The sequence below is a fragment of the Mastigoproctus giganteus genome, chromosome 14 (assembly GCF_048544385.1).
Source record: "Mastigoproctus giganteus isolate SK-2022 chromosome 14, ASM4854438v1, whole genome shotgun sequence".
NCBI lineage: Eukaryota > Metazoa > Arthropoda > Arachnida > Uropygi > Thelyphonidae > Mastigoproctus > Mastigoproctus giganteus.
In genome coordinates, this window is record NC_143588.1 from 111,298,206 (window position 1) to 111,322,919 (window position 24,714).

At 37.7% G+C, this 24,714-nt stretch overlaps 1 protein-coding gene across 1 annotated transcript in view; it reads right to left on the bottom strand.

Annotated features, from left to right (window-relative positions):
• LOC150075560 (uncharacterized) overlaps positions 1–24,370 on the bottom strand; it is a 37,152-nt gene extending 12,782 nt beyond the window's left edge. Inside the window, exon 1 of the mRNA XM_090388549.1 lies at positions 23,564–24,370. Coding sequence (XP_090244675.1) covers positions 23,564–24,370 — 807 coding nt within the window. The remainder of the gene's footprint in view (positions 1–23,563) is intronic.
• Positions 24,371–24,714: the final 344 nt, after the last annotated feature.

Genomic DNA, 24,714 nt, shown 5'->3' on the forward strand with positions numbered 1-24,714 from the left:
TTCTCATAGTGTAATTTTTAAACAGCAATCTCTAGTTCACCACAAAACACAGGAATGATAATGGCTGCACAAGATCTTCCTCTTTCATCCACGATTTAAAAATCACAGGAAGTAACCCACAGAGCCGTAAGATATTGAAGCGAAACGACATGCCCCGTTACACTTAGTCGGGTGACGCCGGCTGTTATTGACGATCCCCCTACCCGCACTTGCGCAGATCGTACACGAACGACGGAAATTCGCTTCGCTATACGGGTTTAGTACGCTTGGGGAGAATGAAAGATAGTTTGGCATTGCAGCACCGAATAGAATTGATTCACAATACACAAGCCAGTGATTTTACACAACCATACTGGTCTGTAGTTTCTGACTTTCTGGTCTGCTCTTATTTGTGAATGGAGGAGGAAGGGAGGGGGGGGGCATTAAATTTACTAGATCTGGCGTTTAATGCAGGACACTTCAAGAGGACATCTCTTGAAATATGTGAAAATACCCCCTTCTGATCGTATCGATCGAAACGATTTTGTTTGGTTCTGAAATCCAGGGTTGAATTTGGCAACTTTGTAATTTAAGTGTGGTACTCTAAGAAGCAAGCATTTCTTAGATATATATAATCCCAAAATTATTAAACTTCATATCTTACGTTTTTCTGAAACTTATTATTATTTTTTTAATGCTAATGAAAAGATACACATTTATCGCGGTTGTTCATGTCTAATAGATTTTTGGCGCATAGACTGTTCTGGTCATATGCACTGGTTAACGTGGTCAGTGGTGCATTATGTCTATCAGAGTGTAGTCTGCGCGGTGGCACAGTGGTATCATCACTGTCCTTCCCCACACTGGGAGAAAAGGCCAGGATTTGAATCCCGTCGATGACGTGATGAACTCTTATTGGCTTTTTTGCTGAGTTAGTCGGTCTAGGACGTAGATAACAAGGTTTTTCCCTCCAGGAACTGGGATTTTTTCGTCCACCAAAACAGGCAAATCGACCAGAGAACACACATAATTTACAGACGTAATACATATACGAGTATATATAAGAAATTATGGGTGGCCCTAATATAATAATTTGAATTTATATCAGAGTGTAAATTAAATGTGACACTACGGTCATCCCCATACGTTACACAGAAATTCCCTTACAAAAATTCACTTTCTTCCTAGGAACATGTAACACCACTTACTGAACGGTGTGGATGTAAATACCACCTTTGCTAAGGACCTGTTGTGAAGACAGAAAACTCTACCTGGGACATAGCACTAACAGGGTAAAGAAACCTACCACGCCAAACTTGCAGATGTGATCCGATAAAACAAGAACAGTTGTGTCTGACTACTAAAACACACGACCTGGATATGACCTAACACCTGAAAGGACCTATCACTGGACAGGACTGTGCACAAAGTGATCTTCAGCATTACTTTCTCGCTTTACTTCTCAACCTGCAAGGATCCATAACTGCAGTTTAGCTGCCACCATGCCATCTGGCGATCTATGCCATGCCAACTTGAGTGGAATCTTTTATTCCTTCTGCTATTGCCTGTTGGGAGCGGGCCCAACTGAACTTCTGGGCTACCGTTTTTATTTGTTTTTTTTTTATACAATAGGAAATTGCAACTGAAATTTTCGGAAACTATGTGGCAGGGCCTGCCAGAGTGCTTAGCGATCCCTCTACTGCCTGATCTGCCTCCTAAGAGAAAACTGTGGGCAACGGGGGTCCCACGAGGTGCCCAATGGCTAAAAGGTCAGAGGAACAAGGCAACATGACACTACACATTGTAAACACGACTTTACACTTTTTTAAAATTCACAGAGTTCTGTGGTACACAAGCAGAGTGCACAATGCGGAGATGGGAGAACCCCTGGGGCCGTCAGACAACTAACACTACTTTATACTTTTACAGTCACCCCCCCCCCCTCCCTGTAGCTTTAGCTGCCACAGGGTTCGCCTCGCCAGTGCTTTTGTAGTTATTGCCAAAAAAAGAAAGGAAAATACAAGAAACGAAGATTTTGGGTGAGTACAAGTCTGTGTAACAGGAATACATACACCGATGAGCCAAAAAATTATGACCACCTACCTAATATGTGTCTTGTGGTATCTGGTACCAACATGTAACCAGCAGATCCTTTAAGTCCTGTAAGGTCCATGGTTGAGATGCCGCAGATTGAAGTTGCTGTTCCAACTCAAACCATAGATGCTCGATGGGATTGATATCTGGGGAATTTGGAGGCCAGGGCAATACCTGTAAATCTTCCTCATGTTCCCCGAACCAGTCTCGAACAATCTGGGCGGTGTAGCATGGTGCATTATCCTGTTGAAAGACGACATTGCCAGAGAGGAAGACCGTTGCCATGCAACGGTTTACCTGGTCAGCTTGATGTTTAAGTTCAAAAGTTAAAAAAGTATTTTATTATTATTATTTTTTGGCGGGCTCCAGGGTTTCCCCTATTCGCCGCTGAAAGTAATCTATACATTATGTACAATTTATAACTATGTACAATGATTAATGATACATAAAAAGACTATTTACAATGATGATACATAAATAAATACTCGCCTTCGAAGTCCAGCAGACTGATCAATACATCAGGTAAAAGAAATTCAAAGAAACCGAAACAGTCTAGCATTTTACTGAACCTCAGGAGTAAGAATTCTTTTTCTCCGTTTAAACAATTTCTCTGCATAGGTGGAGAAGGCAGTATAATATTCAGAACAGTTAACCAATCTTGGCAGTTCAGAGTAGTCAAATACATTTGTGAGAAGTTGAAGGTCTAGTCTTAAATCATCGTACAGGGGACAATGAAAGACAAGGTGCTCAACAGTTTCTTGAGTACCACAACTATAGAGATGAATTATCAAATTTTTTAAAATTATTATTTTAGGGTTGCCCGTAATTGAATACATTAACCCGTATTTGTGTCTATAAATTGCGTGTGCGTGTGTTCTATGGTCGATTTACCTGTTTTGCTGGACGAAAAAAACATTGCTATCTACGCCTGAGACCGACTAACTCAGCCACTGAGTGAAAAAAGCCCATTAAAGTTTCTCGCGTCATCGACAGGATTCGAACACGGGCCTTTTCCACCCGATGTGGGGAGGACGGTGACGATACCACTGTGCTACACGCTCAGACAACTACAGAGAAGAGTGTTGCTTAATCCTAGTGAGAACAATTTAAAGTTAAGGCTGCCATGATCGGTATATAAAAACGCAACGTATAAGCCAGGATTGAACCAGTCCATTTTCTTGTCGTAATCAACAACCTCGGGAAAAAACTTAAAAGGTCTCCCTACCCAAGGCGGACCAGGTATTTTGCCACGCTCTGCAACATTCATTTCTCATTCTTTTAATGTCTACGTTTCCTTGCAAGTCAGTATTATATGTTTAACCATTTACAACCGCAGGAACGTTTTTTCTTCTACAATATAAAAGACAGTGTAACATTACTTCGTATTGGATTGGCAAACGATGATTGAGGACGTGGAGAGCGCTGTAGAGACAGTTGGACAAGCTCTACTTACAGCCAGAAGAAAGAATCTTTGTGCTTGAGTAAGATATTTTTGAACAAGGGAGTTAACGATTCTGTATCCCCAGGCCTCAGCCACATAACACACAGTTGGTATATATATACAAGAGTAGTATAATTTAATGGAAGAATTTTTATATTCCCTTGAAGTGCAATCGAACTGAAGTGTGGTTGTTTCGGTGTTGTTGACGTTTCCTCATGACTAACAGGAGATGTATTCTAGGAAACTTATTATTGGAACGAGCGCGTTGCATTGTGGGATGGAAGGTTTGTGCAGGCCTGACTATTTTTGAAAGTGCCTTGTTGGTCTCAATTAAGAAGAGGAATTTTGGGATGAAAGTTTCGTGCTTGTAGTAGTAGTAGTAGCAGCATGTGATGCAAGAAAGCAAGTGTATGAGCTTATGCAACATCAGACAAAAAAAAAAAAAAATCAAACCATTCCCTCCAGTTCCTCCTTACATTTATTTAACCTATCAACTTCCACAACGACAGATGGAAGTTTGTTCCAGCAATTAACCACCCGCTGGCTAAAGGCAAATTTCCGCACATCTATTCAGCGTGCTCAACCCATTCAAGGCCTTATACACCTCAATCAGATCACCGTGCATGTGCCTAGTCTCTAGCCACTGCAATTTGCAGAACTTAAGCCTCTCTTCGTAAGAGGATCCCTTCAATCCCCTCACCAATCTTGTTGCCCTTCTCTGTACACGCTGAAGCAAATCTACATCCTATCTAAAATGAGGCCTCCAGACCTGTACACAGTACTCAAGGCGTGGCCTGACCATTGCCTTATACAGAGGGACAATCACCTCCTTCTCCCTGCTAGCAAAATTCCTATATATCATTGACAAAACCCGATGACCTGTCCTGAAGCCTGTCTGCACTGCTCAGAAAACTTCATATCTGACTGAACAATTACTCCCAGGTCTTTTTCATTTTCTACCACCTTAAGTGTAGTACCATACAGTTCGTACGTTTCTCTGGGGTTACTTCTACTCATATGCAGTACTTTGCATTTGTCCAGGATAAACTTCAGTTGCCACTTCTTAGCCCATCTGCCCAAATTATCTAGATCCTGTTGCAGTAGCACACTGCCATTACTGTCATTAACAACCCTGCCAACTTTGTATCATCTGCAAACTTCGACACTAAGCCTGATATGCCTTCCTCAATATCATTGATAAATATACAAAAGAACAGAGGACCCAACACCGAATCCTGTGGGACTCCACTAATAACATTAGTCCACGAAGAGCAGCACCCATTAATTACCATCCTCTGTCTTCTCCCACTGAACCATCCTTTTATCCATTGTAGCAACTTACCCTTAATACCATTCTGCTCCAATTTGTACAATAGTCTTCCATGCGCAACAGTGTCAAAAGCTTTCCTGAAATCCAAATATATGATATCAAAATTATTTTTTGCATCCAGTTCCTTTGTAACCACATCATAATATCCTATCAAATTTGTCAGACAAGACTTTTCCTTAACAAACCCATGCTGTGTCTGAATTATTGCTGCAGTCTTGTCTAGATGATCCTGCAATGCATCTTTATCTAGTGACTCCATTATTTTACCCGGAACAGAAGTTAAACTAACTGGTCTGTAATTATTCCTATCACTCTTCGTTCCCCCTTTGTGAATTGGGGATACATTTGCATATCTACAGTCCGTGGGGACCTCCTCTGAGTCCAAGGATGCTCTCATAATTATGGCTAATTATGCTCTCATAATTAGCCATAATAATTATTATGGTTAACCATAATTATTGTGTTGGGGTACGCTCGCACGCCGGGTTAGTGGTCCCTACGGGGCTGCTAAGCAGATTCGATGTTTGTAATTGGTATGAAAAACCTTAAATTTAGCATTTGTTGTATTCTGGGGGCTTAATTAGGACGATTCATTCTGGGATGAATGTTTCGTAGCTATGTCGTTGCTTAGTGAGGGCAGCCGCCGTGTTGTTTGTTGACATTTCCCCCACGTTATGTGGGATGAAAAACTCTAACTTAGAATTTCTCTGTTGATGTGTGTGTTTTAACCATTAAAAAACTATTTAACAACTTAATAAGGCCATTTTTACTAGAAGATTTTTTTTTTTTTTTTTTTTTTGCTTAGCTGCCACGCATTAAAAAACTGAAATCAAAAACTTACCAGGTTAGTTTCCATCGTCTAAAAATTAGGTTGCTAAGTTCTATTCAAACTCTTTAAAAACAGTCAAGCTGGTAAAGAGTTAATCTCTTTTAGTAGTTAATTTTAAAGTTCTTATCCTTAAAAAAGATGGCACTTAAAATTTACAAATTTGTACATATATTTGCTTTGATATTCCTTGTGCCTTTTTAAATCTAGATTAGTTTCCTTTCGATTTCCTGTTGCTTAAAATCTCTTCATCCCAAACTGTTTCTTCTCTCAAAGTCAAGTAGTGTTTCCAGGTGTCCCGTATGGACCCGGAATATCTGGTATTTGAGCTTACAGGACGATAAAACAAATTTAACAAAAATAAGCCAGTACTAATTCAATTTTCTTGATAATTACTTAGAAAATACAAAATATTTATATGCCCGGTGTTTTCTATTCCCATAAAATTTTTATTATAATTTTACAGATTTGTTGGATTAATTTTACGATTGATTACACTCAGTTTTCTCGAGTTTTCAATCATCTTGTTTAGAAAGAATGTTTATTTTCACATGCAGAATAATAAAGGTTTAACTCTTTCAATGAAATTTTAATTTCTATAGAGAGATGAACATAATGCTTAATGAATTAACTTATGCTTAGTGTTACGAAGTTTTTTTTCACATGCCACAAATTTTTTGTACGTGAAAGAGGTATTTTCTCTTAAAAAAATTCAAAAGCAATTAATTGTAGTAGGGTTTTAAGAGCATCAGAGACTAAAGCCATATTGTTTCGTACATACAATCTGTAAATTGCGTATTTTGTGTGGTCAATTTTGTTTGTTGGACAAAATATTAGTTTCCGGGAGAAAAAACCAGGGTACACTTGTCTGAAACCAAATAACTCGTCACGTTGTGAAAAAGGTCCATAAAAATTTCACGTTATTGACGAGATTCGAACTCAGGTGTTTTCCACCCAGTGTGAGAAGCACCAACTGTGCTACCCACGAGGGCTTAGCAAACTTAAATCATAAAGTGTTAGATCACTATCTTGAGTATAGTTCGTTTAGTTCCAATGTATTTTAGGACTTTTCTTACTAACTATAACTACTTCCCTTCAAATGAGTTTTTTTTTTTTTTTCGTGGAACCATTGTAGGTAGGCTTACTGGAAAATGGAGCCATCCAAGCCTACCTATTTTGAAGTAATTAAGACCAGTGCACGAAACGGAAGCTGCAGAATGCAAAACCAATGGTTGCTCGGTTTTTCTCAGGGATTTGTAAGTCTTATTTCTCCAATCTAACTTTCCTTACTAATTAATAAAGGGATGGTCGAGTGGGAAAAGCATTGATTATTAATGCACTTTATGGAAAAATGTTATTAGTGGAACCCCCCAGGATTAAGTGCTGGGAGTATTGTTTTCTATATTTATTAATGATACTGATGAAGGTATATGAGGCTTAAGATCTAAGTTTGCAGATGATACAAAGGTTGGCAGGGCAGTTAATGAGTAATCAAGGTATGCTACTATAGAATCTGGAAAACAGAGGTACAAAAAACGGCCTCCATAGCCGAGTGGTCAGGGGCAGGAGTGCAGTACAACATGCTCTTTGAGTAGACTGGGGTTCAAGCCCCAGTTTTTATTATTATTATTAATATATGAAAAACCCCAAATACGAAAGGTATCAAAACCTATAGTACTTAGTACCGTGCATGGGTTGAAGGAGAAGTATGGGGGAAGGGGGATGCTAGAAACTTTGCTCTAGAGACTAACATGGGTTTCACCACTTCAAGCCTCCAATAAGCAAAGTCGATCTGCCAACCTGCACTGGACCAGCGTGGCAGATTATAGTCCAATGTTACTATAGAATCTAGAAAAAATAGGCACATGGATAGCAGCAACTCCTCTGACCATGTGGTCATCCTACAGAAATTTTATTTTATATTATTAATATAATATATATTTTAATGTAATGTACCAACTGTACGTTAATCTGGATCTCATTTTGTATCATGCTCAGAGTTGCAGAAAACGAAATTGTGCTGTCAGATACAGAGTGTCCTCGATATACGTCGCCCCGATATAAGTTGTTTCGCATACACGTCGTTGATTAATTAGGAACGGTAAACTCGATATGCATCGTATATATTCGCACTTATGTCGTTTGAACAGGAACGTAATAAATATGCATTAAATATTTAATACAACAAATAAATTTTACAAAACTGTATAGTCATTACTGTATGCTATACAGTACTGTAAATCTTAATTTTAGAGAACATATAATGAAATAAAAATGTAAATAATAAATAAATAGTAAATTCTGAAAAATAAACAATAGAACTTTCTATAACAATGCGCAGTAGGTCCATAGCGCCGCTTGTGTGCCCCCCACCCCCAGTGATCAACTACCTAATATTCTGCTAAAGTGACACGACTCATAAATGATAGGTTATCTTGCTATCATGAGATTTATGACGCAAAGATTCATGGTGGTAAGCAGATGAAGTTAGATTCCTTCAAGAAAAAAGTTAGAGAGCCTTAACCTCAAAGCTAGTCACAGCAGCAGCAGGAACTTCAGCTACAGTTGCAGCAACTTCAAGTGCTGAGGAGGAGCAATTGTAATAGGAAGAATAATAAATAAATAAATATATATTTGTTTTATTAATAATTTCATAGTGTATTTTCTAATTATTATTTAGCAATTACAATAAATTATACTGTATTGCAGTTTAGTGTACAATAAAATAAGTATTTCCTATTCAATGCCTATACACTTCCATATCAATTCGAATTTTTTAGTTGATCTGGAACGTATCGCCCACATAATACATTAATTAAATGGGTAAATGATGTCCGATATAGGTCATTTCGTTATAAGTCGTGCGATACAATGCATATCAAGTAATCAAGTACCCCCTGTATATTCTCTGGGCAGTGCAGACAAGCTGCCAAGGCAGCTCATGGGGTTATATCAATGATGAACAGGAAATTTGCAAGCAGGTAAAGGTCCAATTGTACAAAAGGCAATGATCAGGGCACACCTAGAATACGACATACAGGTCTGGAGGTCTCCTGGAACAGATACAGAGAAGGGCAAGAAAATTGACCAGGGGAACAAAATCGTGCTCTTACCAAGAAAGGCTTCATTGCTGCAAATTGCAGTGTTTGGAGATTAGACACCTGTAAGGTGATCTGATTGAAGTGTTTATGGCTTTGAATGGATTGAGCTGATGGCATTCTTCCTCTTGCTCAGTCTACAAGCAAGGGTGCATAAATTCAATTTGAGGAAGGATGGGTGCAGGATAGATGTGTAGAAGCTTTCCTTCAGCTTGGCAAGTGGTTGATTGTTTGAGCAAACGTCTATCTGTTGTTGTGGATGCAGGTAGTTTGAATAAATTCAAGAACTAGAGACACTATTGGAAGGGTTTGGACTTGTAAGGTGGGAAGTTTTTTGATGTGAAAGCACCTACGGCGGCACTAGAGTAGTAGTAGTAGTAGTGGCATGTGATGCAAGAAAGAAAGTGTATGAGCTTATGCAGCATCAGCCAAAAAAAAAAAAAAATAAAAATAAATCACACCATTCCCTCCAAATGCCTGTCCAGTTCCTCCTTAAATTTATTCAACTTATCAACCTCCACAACGAAAGATGGAAGTTTGTTCCAGCAATTAACCACCCACTGGCTAAAGGCAAATTTCCTCACATCTATTCTATATCTGTTTTTCTTAATTTGAATTTATGCCCCCTTAGGTTCGTAATCTGAACAAGTGGAAGGATCCCATCAGAATTCAGCGTGCTCAACCCATTCAAGGCCTTATACACCTCAATCAGACCACCGCGCAGGTGCCTAGTCTCCAGCCACTGCAATTTGCAGACCTTAAGCCTCTCTTGGTAAGAGGATCCCTTCATTCCCCTCACCAATCTTGTTGCCCTTCTCTGTACACGCTCCAGTAAATCTACATCCTTCCTAAAATGAGGCCTCCTGACCTGTACGCAGTACTCAAGGCGTGGCCTCACCATTGCCTTATACAGAGGGCAATCACCTCCTTCTCCCTGCTCGCAAAATTCCTATATATCATTGACAAAACCCCATGACCTGCCCTGGCAGCCTGTCTGCATTGCTCAGAAAACTTCATATCTGACTGCACAATTACTCCCAGGTCTTTTTCATTTTCTACCACCATAAGTGTAGTACCACACAGTTGGTACGTTTCTCTGGGGTTACTTCTACCCATATGCAGTACTTTGCATTTGTCAAGGTTAAACTTCAGTTGCCACTTCTTAGCCCATCTGCCCAAATTATCTAGATCCTTTTGCATTGAGTAAAACGGATTGGCAACGAATGACGCAATTGACTTCACTTCCTTTCAGTTGGCTGTTAAATTTTAAACGATGCAATGATGGCGCTAATGATGCTAACTCAATCACTGATGTTGATTCGGTAGAGTAAGCAGTAAGTAGGTAGTAATATTATGCACGCAGGGCTGTTTTAAGAACACACTGGACCCCCGGCGAATTTTCAAATTGTTTAAATTTTGTTTTAATTGTTTCTGGATCTCTCTTAGTCGCATTTCTACTATTATATTATATAAATATTATTAATTTATAATCATAAGCGAGAATTAAAATTGTTACTTTTCTAAATATTAATATTTTCGGTACTTTAAACTATTTAAGGAAAGTCAAAAACATTATTCGTATATCATTATGTTCCGTGTTTGCGGTGCTTTCGACCGCAACGTAACATATAGGACAGAGGGTCTTTTAAAAAATTATTTAAGAACAAGTGAGGGCCCCAGTAGATCGGGCCCCCAGCATCCGCCGGGTGCACCCATACGTTAAAACGGCCCGGTATGCATGAATAAAAGCTTCCAAGCCACCAAAGTCTCTCGTGTCGAAAAGTAACGAGTTTAAAAACATAGAGAAAAAAAAAAAAAAAAAAAAGAAGCAGACTTTAATAAAATCTGCTTTTTCAAGGTTTTTGATCAACGTCAACCTTCTAAGCAGCATAAGCTTCGATTAAAGTAAAAATTTAAACGGTTTTGATTCAAGAATGCAACAATAAAACAATCACTTGAATGTTGCACATGGAAGACTGCTTCACAAATTGGAGCAGTGTGGCATTGGAGGCAAATTGCTGCTATGGATAAAGGGGTGGTTGAGGGGGAGAAGACAGAGAGTGGTAATCAATGGACACTGCTCATCGTGGACTAATGTTATTAGTGGAGTCCCTCAGGGCTCAGTGTTGGGTCCATTATTGTTTTCTGTATTTATAAATGATATTGATGATGGTATATCAAGCTTAATGTCCAAGTTTGCAGACGATACGAAGGTTGGCAGGGTTGTCAAGGGCACTACTGACACTATGCTACTGCAACAGGATCTGGAAAGGTTGAGCAGATGGGCTGAGAGGTGGCAAATAAAGTTTAACATTGACAAATGTAAAGTACTACATATGGGAAACAGCAACCCCAGAGCAACGTATCAACTCTGTGGTACTACACTGACAGTGGTAGAGAATGAAAGGGACTTGGGGGTGGTTGTGCAGGCAGATATGAAGTTTTCTGAGCAGTGCAGACGGGCTGCAAGAGTAGCTCATGGTGTATTGTCGATGATATATAGGAATTTTTCTAGCAGGGATAAGGAGGTGATTATTCCCTTGTATAAGGCAATGGTCAGGCCATACCTAGAATACTGTATACAGGTCTGGAGGCCTCATTTCAAGAAGGATGTAGGGATGCTGGAACGAGTACAGAGAAGGGCAACAAGATTGGTGAATGGAACAAAGGGGTGCTCTTACGAAGAAAGGCTTAAATTTTGCAAATTACAGTGTCTGGAGACTAGGCACCAGCGAGGTGATCTGATTGAGGTGTATAAAGCCTTGAATGGTTTGAGCATGCTCAATGCTGATGGGATTCTTCCTCCTGCTCAGAAATATCACCTGAGAGGGCATAAATTCAAATTGAGGAAAGACAGATGTAGGATAGACGTGAGGAAATTTGCCTTTAGCCAGCGGGTGGTTGCTTGGTGGAATAGACTTCCATCCCTTGTCGTGGAAGTTGATAGCCTAAATAAGTTTAAGGCTCAGCTGGACAGGTATTTCGAACGAACAGAGGGGTGAAGTGGAAGTGGTTGTTTTTTATTTATTTATTTTTATTTATTTATTTTTTTTTTTGGCTGATGCTGCATAAGCTTGCTTTCTTGCATGAAGTGCCTCTACTAATGCTAATGCTAAATAACAATCACTTCTTGCAGTAGTTTTTGGTTATGACGACATACTAGTCTATAAATGGATTTCGTTAACTACTGAATTGTAAAAATACCAAATCTAATTTCAGTTAAAACCTATAAGAGTATTTCAAAGTTGACTAAAACTACAGCTAAGTGAAATCGAGAAAAGTATGCAAGATAAAGCTTCAAAGCCACCGAAGAAGTCTCCCATGTCGACAAAAGAATGAGTTCAAAAACATTGAATATGGGGGAAAAAAATGCAGTTTTAATAAAATCTGCTTCTCAAGATTTTGATAAAATTTTTACATCGACTTCTCAAGCTGGACCGTAGACATCACGAAATTATATTCAAGAATTTCCTGAAGATTTCGATCCAGATTTCAGTTTAAATGAACTACCTGAGGATTTCAAATTGATTCTTGAACAAGCTAGACTGAGTATACTGCAACAACCAGCTTCGATTGCATCATCCAAAAAAGAAACAAAGTCGTTTCGGCTCAATTGGCTACTGTAGATCCTCCACAGGTTCCAACAGTTCAAGCAATAAATCATATACAAGAACATCAAACATGATCGTAACTCCTATAATTTGAATTAGAATTTTTGAAAAATACATTTGGAGCTGTTTGATATCTGTGATCGATTATGGTATTTAAAATGATGTAAAATTGTGCACTTCACGAAGTTACATGTTACTTCTTGGATTTCCAACTGCAGACGTTGTAATACTTGTCGAGCATCTCTCAGAAATGAGAGATTCGGATTTAATGTCCAAATTTGCAGATGATACAAAGGTTGGCAGGGTTTTTAACGACGGTAAAGACAGTACGCTACTCCAACTGGTTCTAGATAAGGTGGGAAAATGGGCTGAGAAGTGGCAACTGAAGCTTAACATTGACAAATGCAAAGTACTGTACTGCATATGGGTAGCAATAACCGAAGAGAAACCTACTAACTATGTGGAACTACACTCAGGGAAGTGGAAAGTGAAAAAGACCTGAGGGTAATTATGCAGTCAAATATAAAGTTCGTTCAGCAGTGCAGACGGGCTGCCAGGGCAGGTCATGGAGTCTTGTCAATGTTATATAGGAATTTTGCTAGCAGGGACAGGGAGGTGATTATCCCGTTATACAAGGCAATAGTAAGGCCACACCTAGAGTACTGTGTACAGGTCTGGAGGCCTCATTTTAGGAAGGATGTAGAGTTACTAGAATGAGTACAAAGAAGGGCAACAAGATTGGTGAGGGGAACAAAGGGGTGCTCTTACCAAGAAAGGCTTAAATTCTGCAAATTGCAGCGCCTGGGGAGTAGGCACCTGGAAGCTGATCTGATTGAGGTGTATAAGGCCTTGAATGGGTTGAGCAAGCTGAATGCCGATGGAATTCTTCCTCTTGCTCAGACTAAGAACCTGAGGGGGCACAGTTTCAAATTGAGGAAGGGTACTTGTAGAATAGATGTGCGGAAATTTGCCTTTAGCCAGTGGGTAGTTGATTGGTGGAACATGCTTCCATCTTTTGTGGTGGAAGCTAATAGCCTAAATAAATTTAAGGCTGAGCTGGACAGGCATTTGGAACGAATGGAAGGGTGAGATGGGAGGGGTTTTTTTTTTGGCCGATGCTTCATAAGCTTGCTTTCTTGCTTCATATGCCTCTACTAATGCTAATGCTAAATGATTCCATTCCAACATTTTTGAAGAGCAAATATTGCCAATCTGCTTCAAATGAATTTAGTAACCGAGCAACTCATTTCTCCTTCTATAACATTCATGCAAATTAGACAACTAAGACATGATTTTGGCCAATAGGGAATTTTGGACCAAATTATAAATGTCCTGTAAATGTTAATTCGATGGTCATCCTTTGCGTTTGAGAATAGATGATTATTGCGTTAACATTCATATCAAACATAAAATAATACACAAATCGAGTTAATGGGCTTGGTTCGTAAACGATGTAAGGGTTTGGTTGAAGTATCTACTTATCACAACTCCTTTGTATCATCCGTACATCGAGATTGACGAATTCTTCAATGAAAACATGGAACACGATGATGTGCCTACACAAGATGAAATGAGTGTAGCTATACCTATTGAAGAAAGTTGTTGCTCAACAACAAACTCTTTTTGTGGAGTGATGACAAATATTTATGAATAGCTCCTGGTGAACAAATGTTCCACAAAGTTTACTTTTTGACAAACATGCTGAAGAATTGTCATTTCCTAGCATTTCCCTTGGTCGGTATTGATAGTTTACGGATATAAAAGTTACACCGTTTGTGATGGCATCGAGTGAACTGTCATTCACATTGGCGTGGAGTGATGCCTTATCTTCTTTATATGGCCATGAAAATAATGAGACTAAGAACTCGAGATTCGTTAAGAGTTGCTTATAAATACGCTGGAAGAGACATTTAAAGGCAACTTTTACTTATTGGCAAGCTATAGTTGATAACCACTAATATTGATTTGTCCGATGGTCTGGCTAACAGCTCTAAGAAAATTGGTATGTATTGAATATGACGAAGAGACTAATTCTATTAAACGTCTTTGGTTTAATTTTCCAGGATTGCCTGCTGTGGGTTGACTTGCTAGAACGAAGGCTCGTCAGTTTGTTATGGCTCGAGAAATTGATTTAAAAGCCATACCAATCGCAAGAAGTACGCATTTCATTGAATAACAACAGAATGATCTTGGCTAGACAAAATCATTTTCCACTAATACCAGCTTGTGCTATTACCATCCATAAATCTCAGGGAGATACTTACGATTCCAGTTTAGGCATACAAGAAATATCACCAACAATAACTAGTTTATGTTGCATTATCTAGAAGTACCTATATCAATGATCTCTACACTGCTGCAAATGGAAAAAAAGAAATTTTATCAAACTGAGAAATGCTACATCCACTCTTGCACTTCAAGCTGAAATGACTAGGTTGCTGAGTAATCCTCTACTTACCATGCAAGATACTTTATAAGAGTTCATCAGTAAACAGCAAGATCCTTCCATTCTAACATTAAATTGTCAAAGTTTATGTGTTCACAGTGATGAAGTCACCCAACAATCCAATTTACTTCTACTTCCTGAAACATGGCTAAATAACAAAGAAGCATACCCAACGTTGATTATATCATTCAATTCAAATGGTGTGGCAGTTTATCATAAGAGAGAAAATCGTACTCATATGGAAATGATTTATCGACAAACTGGTGGAAAATCTGTGAGTGTTAGACCTGTTGGAGACATTTTTGCAGCTGAATGCCTTCTTCCCGATAGGCAAACAATATTTTCATTAGTCATTTACATTTCACCTAACCAAAAGATCAAACACATCATTGAATTAATCCATTTTGTTTTACTTCCTTACAAGATTGAAGGAGCTGCACTGCTACAATTTTCTCACAATAAAAGTAACCGCCATGGATTTTTTCACATAAAATAAAGCATCTTTCGTGCATACAGGGTACACAAGCTGCTTTTTTTCTTTTTTGGCTGATGCTGTATAAGCTCGTTTTCTTGCATTATTTACCATTACTAATGCTAATTTGAAATTTGAGCTAGTTTCAATTTTATAGATATATGTCCTAGCTGGAAGAGTGTTTTGCTATTACTAATGACATTATACAACTTATTTTCCTGCTAAAATACTATTATAACTACACACCCAACATTCTTGATGAAACATTCATGAAGCACACCCAACATTCTAGATGAAACATTCAAGAAACACATCCAATGTTCTTGATGAAACATTCAAACCCAACAATCTCAAATGAAATCCTTTTGAATGCAAAATGGGATGTTCTCTATGCATCTTTTCCTTGACTGGATTACTGTTTTAAATATTCGAATCTCAATATTTGCTCAGATTGTCAGTGAAACTATTCTTGTAGGAATATCCTTTATCTTGTGTTTCATCCTAAAATCCCATCCTCTGTATAAATCTTGGTTTTCCAATGTGCTGTTCAAGATAAGATATGCAGCACATGGCAATTTGGCTTGTATCAAAATCTCCAGGTTCATTTTCTGTCTACATACCAAAGCTTGGAAAACGGCTATTAATGAATAAATAAATAGTTATTAGAATCCATTGTCGATTTTGAATAAGCAGGAGTCAGAAACTTGATTCTTGTCTGATATATAGCAAGTTTTCTGCTCTTTTGCAAAGCTATCGACTGCAACTTGGAGTCGATAGCTTTGCTTGGAGTCGATAGCTATCGACTGCTCATGGAGTATTGTCAATGATATACAGGAATTTTTCCAGCAGGGATAAGGAGGTGATTATTCCATTGTATAAGGCGATGGTCAGGCCACACCTAGAGTACTGTATACAGGTCTGGAGGCCTCATTTCAAGAAGGATGTAGAGCTGCTGGAACGAGTACAGAGAAGGGCAACAAGATTAGTGAATGGAACAAAGGGGTGCTCTTACGAAGAAAGGCTTAAGTTTTGCAAATTACAGTGTCTGGAGACTAGGCACCAGCGAGGTGATCTGATAGAGGTGTATAAAGCCTTGAATGGTTTAAGCATGCTCAATGCTGATGGGATTCTTCCTCTAGCTCAGAAAAATCACCTGAGAGGGCATAAATTCAAATTGAGGAAAGACAGATGTAGGATAGACGTGCGGAAATTTGCCTTTAGCCAGCGGGTGGTTGGTTGGTGGAACAGACTTCCATCCCTTGTGGTGGAGGTTGATAGCCTAAATAAGTTTAAGGCTCAGCTGGACAGGTATTTTGAACGAACAGAGGGGTGAAGTGGAAGTGGGTTTTTTTTTTTTTTTTTGGCTGATGCTGCATAAGCTTGCTTTCTTGCATCAAATGCCTCTACTAATGCTAACTTCTGTTCATCTATACTTTCATCAATCCTGTTTTATTTTGTACTTTACTATAAACATTATTAAAAAGTGATATGATGATTCAGCTGCAATCTTAACTAAAGAAAATGCTTATTGGTAGAAATTGGTTATGCATTAAAAAAAAATGCAAACTATGCACTCAAAATATACAAAAATAAGCACCAAAATGCTGTATGCAATAATATTTTTACATTTATTACCAGTTTATCACAATTAATTGAATTACAATTTTTTGTGTTCAATATTTAAAAGTAACAAAAACCATTATGTTATAGAATAAAAAAAACATTCTATTGCCTTTCAATAAACAATATATATTTTCAATGTAGCCAATTGTAAATCTGTAGAGTTTACATTCAAAAATCATTTCAAAGACTTCTCACAAACCAGGCTGTGCACCTTAGAAGTCTTTACTTGAAATGGAAATTCCTCTATTATCAAAAGCATCTGTTTTTCTTAAAATATAAAATCCAGGGGTCTTTTATAAAATATTATCTGTTTATTTTATTATTTTCTCTTCTCTGGCTTTAGGAATGGTTGAACTTTCTTCATCTCTTTAATTAGACTGCTCAAAGAAATTTATTTTGGTTACCAAGCAAAATGAGTCTCGATTAATAAAAGAATCAGTAAGAGAATTTTCAGTTGACGCTTTGGATGATGCAGCATTCATAGTATCAACCTCCGCCTTTTTTTTTTTTTTTTTTTTTTACAGAATCAAAATTTTTTGCATAACATAATGCTATACATAACCATGATCCCCACCTTGTAAAAATAGGCTCTGGTGGAAGAGTTTCGTTTCAGAATAGTTTTGTAAATAGGGGCTTTTATGGAAATCTGTATTTTTTTTTTTATAAAAGAAATAACTTCATTAACTTTACCAAAATTCTCCAGAAAGCTGTGGGATAAGCAAGTAATGTGCAACAGATTTGCATAGGAAACCTGTAATGCAGAACTTGTTTTTATCATACAGTTTGACAGATGTGCGTTAGGTGCTTAAGCAACTAAGGCTGTGAGGCATCAGTATATTGTCTGTAGTTGCAAGTATTCTTTGGTCACTTGGATATTTTCTAGACGAAAAACCCAAGTTTATGGAAGAAAAACACCATGCAACCCTTGCTTGAGACCAACAAACTCAGTCACATTGTGGAAAAGCCAACAAATTCCTCACATCATTATTGCGGTTTAAATTTGGGGCATTTTCCACTTGATTATTATAACTACTGTGCTGGCTGAAAGGGTCATATATGGAGTAGCATTGCTGACAAAAAACAAATTTTTAGTCTTGGGTCTATTCTTCAGTTGGTCATAACTCCAAAGAATCATTCACTATCGAAACTGCACAGTGATTCCCATGTTTGGTATCCTTAAAAGCAAGCAAATGCAGATGAAATGCAGTTCTACATCTAATTTCTCAAATATTCAATATATCAAACATTTGGGAAATTAGAACACATGTATCTGACATCAGCAGCCATCGAGGCATTGTTTTTTCCAATATCCTCACAAATTTTTCCTCAAGGCAGATTCATCTGGAATGCATGTATGCCTGACTTGGTTTATTATTTGGTTTTTTGGAGCATTAGCAACTAAGGCCATATTGCTCTGGGGATATGCGGTGGTCATTCCCTGACCTTTCCACATTCTCTGTATTTGGTGGTCACGGGCTTGAACCCCGGTCTAATCAAGAAGCGTGTGCTACGCACTGCTGCTCCTGCGGACCTGGCTACGGACACGCCGCCTGACTTGGATGAGTGGTCAGGAGCGTGAGTGCAGTAGCACGTGCTCTTTGAGTGGACTGGGGTACAAGCCGGTGACTGCTAAATACAATTAAAGTTTGTATTGCTGATTTATTGTAAACTCCACTGACCTGATGGTTGTGCCAGAGTATAAACAAGAGTAATTTTTTTTTAAATATCATCTGCAAACTGGATTGTTGTTGTTGTTGGGTTTTAGGAGCATTAGTGACTAAGGCCATGTTGCTCTGTATATGTTCTGTAAATTGTGTGTTCTGAGGTTGATTTTTTTTTTTGCTGGGCGAAAAACTTGAGTTTCGAGGAGAAAAAAACCATGCCACCCTCATCTGAGACTAACTAACTCACCAATGTTCTGAAAAAGACCCATAAAATTTTCTCTGTCATCAATGGGATTAGAACTTGGTTCTTTTCCACACGGCATGGGGAGGACAGCGATCCTACCAACTGTGCTACCCACGAGGGCTGCAAACTGGATCGTTTAACTTATTGAAAGGGACACTTGCATATCAAGGCAAAGTATGGATCCTTTGAAGTCACCTATCTCTTTTCTTGAGATCCATGGCTTGATTGAATACAACTGATCTAGCAATTTTTTCTTGCTTCTGTCGCAATGCACGATAGCATTTCAAACATTGGTTGATATGAAAATTTTTTTCTACATCAATATTCATTTCACAAATAACACAAAAGATACAGTACCGCAAATTGTAATAAAATGTTTTCTGTGATTGGCAATTGACGATTCCATAAATTTAATAGTAATTTGATATCAAATTTCCAAGTTTAATGTCTCGAAAAGTAATGAAATATGGAATGCTGCTAGTAATAGTTATGTTATATGCACTATTGATTCAAACAGCCACAATATGTATTTGCATATGAATGCAAATGAATTGCAAAAATGACTGTAGGAGTTTGTTATAGGCCTAATGACTCTGATCAGTACAATGAACAATTACACAGAGAAATAGAGTGGACCAGTAAATCAGAATGTCTTATAATGGGGGATTTTAACTACCCAGATATAGACTGGAACTTGTGGGTTGGTCATTTGTACACTAGTAAGGCTTTTGTGGATTTATTGGATGATTGTTCTACAGCAGCATGTTAGAGAGGCAACACTCTTGATTTGATTATCAGCAGTGATTATTCATGCATTAAGAATTTACAGATAAAGGAACCACTAGATGGCAATGATCACAGTGTACTGATGTGGGATTTACTTAAAGATTTAACTATCATCAGGGATAAAGGGAAGGGTTTTTGCTTTCGTAAAGGTGACTACAGTGGTCACCTTTAATTAAATTTTATACAGTGGGACCAACTGGTGATGTTACCAACAGCAAATTCTAAATGGGAAGCATTCGAGGAAGTAATCTTGAAAGCTACTATGTTTTTGGTCCAACTAATAAATACTGCTCTAGGTTTAGGTCCAAATGGATGTCAGATGAACTAATGAGACTCGTGGCAGAGAATAAAAAGGTATGGGATGCACCTAAATTGTCAGGCAACACAGAAGCCTATGGTAGATACAAGCTAGTCTGTAATCAAATCACAAAGGAGGTTAGGCAAGCGAAGGCAGATTATGAAAAATCTTTGGCAAAGGATGCAAAGAAAAACATCAGAGACTTCTTTACTTATATAAACTCTAAAAGAAAGGGAATGAATCAGATTGGTCCACTTAATATCAATGGTTTACTGTAGATGACCATTCTAAGATAGCTGCCGAACTAAACGAATATTCAGCATCTACATTCGCACATCAGGAGTTATTGAAGCAGGAGAGAGCCAAATGTTTATAAAACTCCCAACAGGGAGTTAAATGATTTTGTAATAACTGAGGGCAAAGTGGAGGAGAAATTGTCGAAGTTAAACATAAGAAAGGCATCTGGGACAGATGGGATCTATCCAGTTATATTAAAGGAGGTGGCAAAGGAAGTAAGCAAATTATGAGAGCATTCTTGGACTCGGGGAAAGTCCCCACGGACTGGAGAAGTGCAAATGTATCTCCAATTCACAAAGGGGGATCAAAGGGTGATACGAGTAATTACAGACCTATTAGTTTGATTTCTGTTCCAGGGAAAATAATGGAGTCACTGGTTAAGGAAGCATTGTGGGATCGTCTAGACAAGAAAGCAGCAATTATTCAGACACAGCATCGGTTTGTCAAGGGGAAGTATTGTCTGACCAATTTAATTGTATACTATGATGTGGTCACAAAGGAACTGGATGCAAAAAATAATTTTGATATCATATACAGTACTTGGATTTCAAGAAAGCTTTTGACACTGTTGCACATGGAAGACTACTGTACAAATTGGAGCAGTATGGCATTAAGGGCAAGTTGCTACAATGGAGAAAAGGATGGTGAGTGGGAGAAGACAGAGAGTGGTAATCAATGGGTACTGCTTTATGCAGCCTAATGTTATTAGTGGTGTCCCTCAGGGTTCGGTGTTGGGCCCATTGTTGTTTTGTATATTTATCAATGATATTGATGAAGGTATATTCAAGCTTAATGTCAAAGTTTGCAGATGACACAAAGGCTGGCAGGGTTTTTAATAACAGTAATGACAGTATGCTGCTGCAACAGGATCTGGAAAAGTTGTATAGATGGGCTCAATGTTAAACTGAAGTTTAACATTGAGAAATGCAAAGTACTGCATATGGGTAGCAGTAACCCCAGAGATATGTGCCAACTATGTGTTGTTACACTCAGGGTAGTGGAGAATGAAAGTGACCTGGGGATAATTGTGCAGTCAGATATGAAGTTTTCCAGACAGTGCAGACAGGCTGCCAGAGTAGGTCATGGGGTGTTGTCATTGATATACAGGAATTTTGCGAGCAGGGATAAGGAGGTGATTATCCCCTTGTATAAGGCAATGGTCAGGCCACACCTTGAGTACTGCATACAGATCTGGAAGCCTCATTTTAGGAAGGATGTAGAGTTGCTAGAACGAGTACAGAGAAGGGCAACAAGACTGATGAAGGGAAAAAAGGGGTGCTCTTATGAAGAAAGGCTTAAGTTCTGCAAATTGCAACTTCTGGAGACTAGGCACCTGCGAGGCACTCTGATTGAGGTGTATAAAGCCTTGAATGGATTGAGCAGGCTCAATGCTGAGGGGGCATAGATTCAAACTGAGGAAAGACAGTTGTAGAATAGATGTATGGAAGTTTGCCTTTAGCCAGCAGGTAATTGATTGCTGAAACAAGCTTCCATCTGTTTTTGTGGAAGTTGATAGCTTAAATAAATTCAAGGTAGAACTAGACAAACATTTGGAATGAATGGATCAGTGAAATGGGAAGGGTTTTTTTTTTTTTTTTTTTGGCTGATGCTGTATAAGCTTGCTTTCTTGCATCATGTGCCTCTACGAATGCCAATATGCATATCAGCATATCATCCAGTCTATTTATTAACATGCTACTTTTCCTCTGACTCTTGCATCAATGATTTTGGTGCCTCATAAACTCCCTAATATATCAAACATGTTCCAATGAGTGCCTCCTGTGGTCTTTTGACACAAGGATTCTGAACAATTTTCATGCCAAGAAACCTGCAGGTCTTGATTGCATTTCTACAATTTTCTCCAAACCTGTTCTACTGACTTTGCTCTTCTTTTTTGTGTCATCTTTTTACTCTTATTACACTGGTGTTCTTCTGAATTAGCATCTGTAATTCAGCTGCTATCTTCCAAACATGCCTTAACTAATCAACATTAACAAGTAATGTCAAAAGTAACTTGTCTTCTCATTCTGCAACTGAACGACAACATCAATGTACTTTAGGTTCTCTACCCTTCATGTTTGGAGTTAAATAAAAAAAAAAAAAAAGATAACCGCAATGGCAATGTACAGCCATTGCCATTAAGATTATTTGAATCAGTAGTTCTCAGGTAGGATCAGGATCATTATGAAGACCATATATTGTTGCAGCAGCCATGTATAATAGTAGCAATGGATAAAAGTTTCTCTTCTTTCTTTTCTGTTGATGAAGGCTTGGCTTTAGACAGCCCCTTGGAGGTAAATATTGATGAATATTTTATTGCTTTTAACATGGCTTTTACCTGAGGTTTTATTTTCCATATTTATGGTAGAATCGGTATATACAAGAAAGTCATAAATATTTTCCATTATAATATTTTATACACAAAGTGCAGTATGCAGGGGCAGTTAAGCACAATGTACAGTACAGTAATATGATATGCAATGACAGAAAAGGTGATACAAACATCGAAAAGCTCCATTTTGAAATCAAGCAATGATCTGGTACCAAGATTACTGGATGTAGAAGTTTATATTGTATATATTTATTTTACATTATCTGAAATTTCCCAATAATAGTCCAATAATGATATACCACACTAATGATATAAATATCAATAATGATATAAATGTATCAATAATGATATAAATATCTGGAAAAGAATTTTCTATGCCACTGCTGATTGACAATCAATTGATGAAAACAACAGCAATGCTAGCTATTTTTATAAAGTATAGGGTAAATATATAAAAATGGGCATACTGCATTTCATAATCATTCATTCAATTTTGAAAGATTCTTGTGAAACTGCTGCAAAAGTTTGAAAAATCGAGTACTGAGTTCAAGAATTAAATTTCAGGTGTCATGTTGATGGTGATATGTTCATGTGTGCAAGAGTTAAAATCAGGAGATTACTGTATACAAGATCAATCTTCAAAAGCCAAGCACCTTACAGAGAGGTCAGTTTTTACTGTCTAGTCTTTTGATAGATTTGAAGTATGAGGGAAAAATTCCAACAACAAACACTGACAAACAGTTGGGAATATATGACTAGTTATCATTAAACAAGTTTTATGAGAAGTCAAAATTATTGTACTCGGGAGTAGTTAATAAATTTCTTATAAATATACAATTATCAAAATGCATACCCAAATATTTCATAACAGAAGTGATTCACCCATTAATGAACCAAAGTGGTTTTAAACAATGAGTATTTTTTGTCAGATTCTTCTCATGAGAAATTAGAAAAATGCCATATATGGTATAAGAAGGCTTACTCACTGGAGTGAATTTATCAACTGTGTATGAATTTTAAACAGCGTTTTGCATGCTTCCGGTAAACTGCTTCCGAGAATGAACTTTTAGGTGTTTCTTCATATAAGCTAATATCGAAAATACCTGCCCACATATTTCACAAACAAACAATTTTTCTGGGGTGTGCAATAATAAATGTCTTTTCATACTACCTGATTGGGTAAACATCTTCCCACATATTTCGCAACAGAAGGACTTCTCCATTGTGTGAACTAACAAATGTCTTTTCAGCTTCTGTGATTCTGAAAATGCCTTTCCACATTTTTCGCAAGGGTATGGTTTCTCCTTTGTATGAACTTTTAAATGCTCTTTTAGACTGCATGACCATGAAAATCCCTTCCCACATATTACACATGAGAAGGGTTTTTCTCGAGTGTGAACTAACAGATGTCTTTTAAGTTCACATGATCTTTTAAATTGTCTTGCACACAACTCACACGGAAAGGGTTTCTCGTCAGTATGTACTAATAAATGTCGTTTCAAATTACCTAATCTATAAAATGCTTTCTCACATATTTCACATATAAAGGGTCTCTCCCCAGTATGAACTACAAGGTGGCTTTTGAGTTTATACGAATCAGCAAATATCACTCCACAGGTTTCACATGTACAGTTCTGCTTATTTTGAGCTTTATCAGTTAAAAATAACTTAGGGAAATTTGTTTGTTCGATAATTTCTTTTTGGATAATGGAATTCTGCTTAATAATAACTTTTCCGATGGAATTTTCCAATGATAGTGATTCTGTAAGTTTAAGTGGAAAACTTTCTTCTTGCAAAATGTCTTCCATGTTACTTTCATTGGAAGACATTTTTAACCCATTTATTGGCAATGAAATTACTAATTATCCACTTCCATATAAATACTTTTCAAGGACTGGAGATATAGCTTGCGCTTGATTTTTACATCTACTGTATTTTCTTTCACTGTGAACTGGAACTCCACTACAAAACATAACAAAAAAAAAAAAAAAAGAGAGAAAGAAAGAAGATATAAAATAAGGTATGCATAGTCATACATTAAAAATATTCTAACCTAGAAAAGTGGCAGTTATGGTAATAATGAATTTAAATGAAATTTAAGGCAGTGAAATCCCTGTTTAGTGAATCTATGGGGAAAAGTAGCTTTTGGATAAAATTTCTATAAGAGCATAGT